Source organism: Oncorhynchus kisutch, linkage group LG11, assembly GCF_002021735.2.
Source record: "Oncorhynchus kisutch isolate 150728-3 linkage group LG11, Okis_V2, whole genome shotgun sequence".
Taxonomy (NCBI): Eukaryota; Metazoa; Chordata; class Actinopteri; order Salmoniformes; family Salmonidae; genus Oncorhynchus; species Oncorhynchus kisutch.
In genome coordinates this window covers 46,745,600-46,749,402 of record NC_034184.2, presented here as the reverse complement: position 1 = coordinate 46,749,402, position 3,803 = coordinate 46,745,600, and the positions used below count along the sequence as shown (strand labels likewise).

The 3,803-nt window shown below is 38.7% G+C and overlaps 1 protein-coding gene across 1 annotated transcript; it reads right to left on the bottom strand.

The window, feature by feature from the left end:
• Positions 1 to 230: 230 nt before the first annotated feature.
• Positions 231 to 1,827, bottom strand: nanp (N-acetylneuraminic acid phosphatase). Its single transcript, XM_020494117.2, has 2 exons — positions 1,621 to 1,827; positions 231 to 1,467 (listed from the first exon to the last, which is right to left on the bottom strand). Exons 1-2 carry the CDS (start codon positions 1,708 to 1,710, stop codon positions 826 to 828), a joined length of 732 nt encoding a protein of 243 aa, XP_020349706.1. The 5' UTR covers positions 1,711 to 1,827; the 3' UTR covers positions 231 to 825.
• Positions 1,828 to 3,803: the final 1,976 nt, after the last annotated feature.

Below are 3,803 nucleotides of genomic sequence, written 5' to 3'. Positions count from 1 at the left end.
TTGCTTTATCTTGGCCAGGTCACAGTTGTAAATGAGAATTTGTTCTCAACTGGCCTACCTGGTTAAATAAAGGTGAAAAATAAAAATGGTCTCTAACCTATCATAAATAATGGCTGAGTTAAGAGATAAGTCAAAGGATAGTTGGAATCTACCAAAAATTGTAAAGATATTGCACAGTAACTGTAATATATAAATAACATTTGTCATTTTGCTGACGCTCTATACACAGAGACTTATAATTAGTATATTCATCTTAAGGGGGCTTGGTGAGACAACACATCACAATCATATCAAGTACATTTTCCCTCAGAGTATTTATCAGCATACAATACTGTAAATCAGTCTATTTAGAGTGACATTTTTTAAGAAAATACACTTTGATGGTGTACTTTAAGCATTAGACAAAGTTGATTCATGTGACCACTAGGGAAAGTGAGTTTTGACATTTAGACTAAGTAGACGTTACTTTTCGGAATGACAATCACGACCCATTCAAGTGGCTCAGTTGTTTCGGACCTGTGCACAGGCTTCAGCTTCATATTTCCAGTAAACTATATGTAATACCTACCTCCACCAACAGATAACATAAAATGACAGAATTATACATTAGCTGCATTAGAGAGTAGAGACGATGAACAATGAAACAGAATTTTGGTAGGTAAGAAAATAATTGTTGCTGTAAAGTAATTTTGTCTTTCATCCAGATTGAATATGAAAGAAAATAAGATGATTTTGACAATCCCTTTTACAAAAAAACAAACATGTTTTCATTAACCTTTGGAAACAATCTTCATGTGATTGGTTTAGACATTGTTCCCCGTACTTTCACTTCAACTTGGCCAGCACCTCAGGTAAATCCAGCACAGAGGGAATGGTGTAGTCTGGATTGACAGATCCCTCAGGTGGACACACCCCTCCGTTATTAATCCACACTGTGGCTCTAACCCCTGCCTTAAACCCCCCGACAATGTCTGTGTCCAGGGAGTCTCCCACCATAACACAGTCGTGAGCCTGCACCGCGAGCAGGCCAAAGCAATGGGTGAAGATGGAGCGGGCTGGCTTCTCTTCTGCATGCTCTCCCCCCACCACCACTGCATCAAACAGCCCCTGACACCCCACCGCCACTACCTTCTCCCTCTGTGTCTGGGTCTCTCCATTGGTCAGCAGCAGCAGTTTGTGGCTGGTCCTCAGCTGCTTCAGCAGGGTAAGTACTGGAGGTGTTATGGTTAGAAGCTCCAGGCGAGTGTTCTTCCATTGGTAGTAGCACTCACTGGCAAGGGTGGGGTTAGAGCTGGGACTCCCACCCATAACCTCCTGGATGCTCTCCTCCCAGTGGCTGATCCGCACCTCATCTATTGTCCTACCACCAGCTGGGTCAAAGGTCTCGTGATGGAGTTTGTGCTTAAATCTGTCACAAATGGCAATGGTGTGTTCATGGTCTAATGTTGTCTTCAAGAGCTCTGTGACCTAGGAAACAAAGAAATCAATGCTGATCGTAATATGTGTACCTAAACAACCCAGGGAATGTTTTGATCAAGCAAAGGACAATCGAATCAAGTACCTGTAAGCCTACTTTACTCGGGGGAGAATGGAATGTCATGAAACGGCCGTGCTACTCACTTTTTGAATGGCCACTCCACCGGCACCCGCTGTGTCAATGAGTGTGTTATCCAAGTCGAGCAATATCGCCTTGATACCTTCACTGTTCATTGCCGCTATCAACAGGTTACAAAGAAATGTAATGTTAGTATAGCTTTTATACGGCGAAACAAGTTACTAGCTAGCTACTGTAAATGCATGCTTTCAATGCGGAAATGTTGGCAATAAAGAAACGCATTATGGGAGCTGTAGGTTTTCAGATATATTTTTTTCGTTTTGGCCACTAGAGAGCGTCAATATATCACATAAAACAGTATAAATTCCAGCTAAATAGGCCTATTTGCAAGTAATTTCAATGACATCTGCAACCCCAATCTAAAAGCCTTTTAAAGCTACAATATGTAACTTTTTGGGTGACCCGATCCAGTTATGGATCTATGATTCTCATTGAAAACAAGTTAAGAAGCGGTAGATTGTTCAATGTGCGATATTTTTATTTTTCCAGTTCTTAAATTTTGTTTTTGTTTATTTTTGTACACCAGAAAACAACTAAAAATACAATATTTTTGGTTATGGAAAATATATCTCACAGCAGTTTAGATGGTACAATGACTCCTTGTTTTGTCACAAACTGAAATTAGGCGAGTATTCGAATTTTAGCAACCAGGAAATGGCAGAGCGATTTATGCATATTGCACCTTTTAACTAAAGATTTACACATACATTACTTTCACAAATGTATATCATTTATGATGCATGAGTTGCAATTGTTTTTAAGTTAAACCATTTGTTTTATTTTTATGAGACTCTGCTTGAGTGATCAATTTAAATCTAAGTATACAGTGCTTTGCAGAGTATTCATACCCCTTTTATCTCTTCAAATTGTGTTAAGTGAGATTTAAAATGTATTTAATTGTCATTTATTGTCAACAATGAACTCAATACTCTGTCAGTGGAAAGAAAATAGAGATGAATTAGATATGTTAACTAATATATAGTTATTGCATAAGTATTCAGCCCTTTTGTTAAGGCAAGCTGAAATAATTAGCTCAGGAGTCAAATTTGGCTTCACAAATCACAGAATATGTAACATGGACTCTGTGGGAAATAATAGGGGTTAACATGATTTTCTTATGACTAACCCTTCCTCTGTCCCCATACAGTACATACATCTGTAAGGTCCCTCAGTCAAGTTTTGAATTTCAAGCACAGATTCAACTACAAAGACCAGGGAGCCTATCAAAGCCTCATAAAATGCCAGTGATTGGTCGGTAACAATATCAAATCAGACATTGAATATCTCTTTTAAGCATAGTGAAGTTAATAATTATGCTGTGGATTATGTATTAAACCACCCACACACAAAGATACATGCGTCCTTCTGAACTGAGTTGCAGGACAGGAATGAAACTGCTCAGGAATGTTACCATGAGGCCATTGGTGATTGTAAAACCATTACAGACTTCAATGGGAGAAAACTGAGGATCAACAAGATTGTAGTGACTCCACGAGAATGATTTAAATGACAGAGTGAAAAGAATAATACAAATATACAGAATGCCTAAATGCAATGTTGGGGCAAATCCAACACAAGACATCACTGAGTAACTGCCGCCTTATTTTCAAGCAGTGGTGGCTGCATCATGGTATGGGTATGCTTGACATCGGCAAATACTGAGGAGATTTTTAGGATAAAAATAAACGGTGTGGAGCTAAGCACAGGCAAAATTCTAGAGGAAAACCTGCTTCAGTCTGCTTTACAACAGACACTGGGGGATGAATTCACCTTTCAGCAGGACAATAGCCTACAACACAAGGCCAAATCTACACCTGTTGCTTACTAAGTAGCCAAGTTACAGTTGACTTAAATATGCTTGAAAATCTATGGCAAGATTTGAAAATTGCTTTGTAGTCATGAGCACCAACATCTTGACAGAGATTGAAGAATTGTGAAAATAATAAAGGGCTAATATTGCACAATCCAGGTGTGCAAAGCTCTTCGAGACTTACTCAAGAAGACTCACAGCTGTAATCTCCAAAGGTGTTTCTAACATGTATTGAATACTTATGCAACGACTATATTTTGTTATTTAATATCTGTTAATCTTTATATATAATAGCTACCCTTTGCCTTGATTACAGCTTTGCACACTCTTGGCTTTCTCTCAACCAGCTTTATGAGGAATGCTTTTCCAACAGTCTTG

Coding starts and splice junctions, on each gene's coding strand:
- nanp (XM_020494117.2), bottom strand. CDS start 1,710: ATGAACAGTGAAGGTATCAAGGCGATATTGCTCGACTTGGATAACACA. Junction 1,468..1,620: donor GTGGAGTGGCCATTCAAAAA/GTGAGTAGCACG, acceptor TTTGTTTCCTAG/GTCACAGAGCTCTTGAAGAC.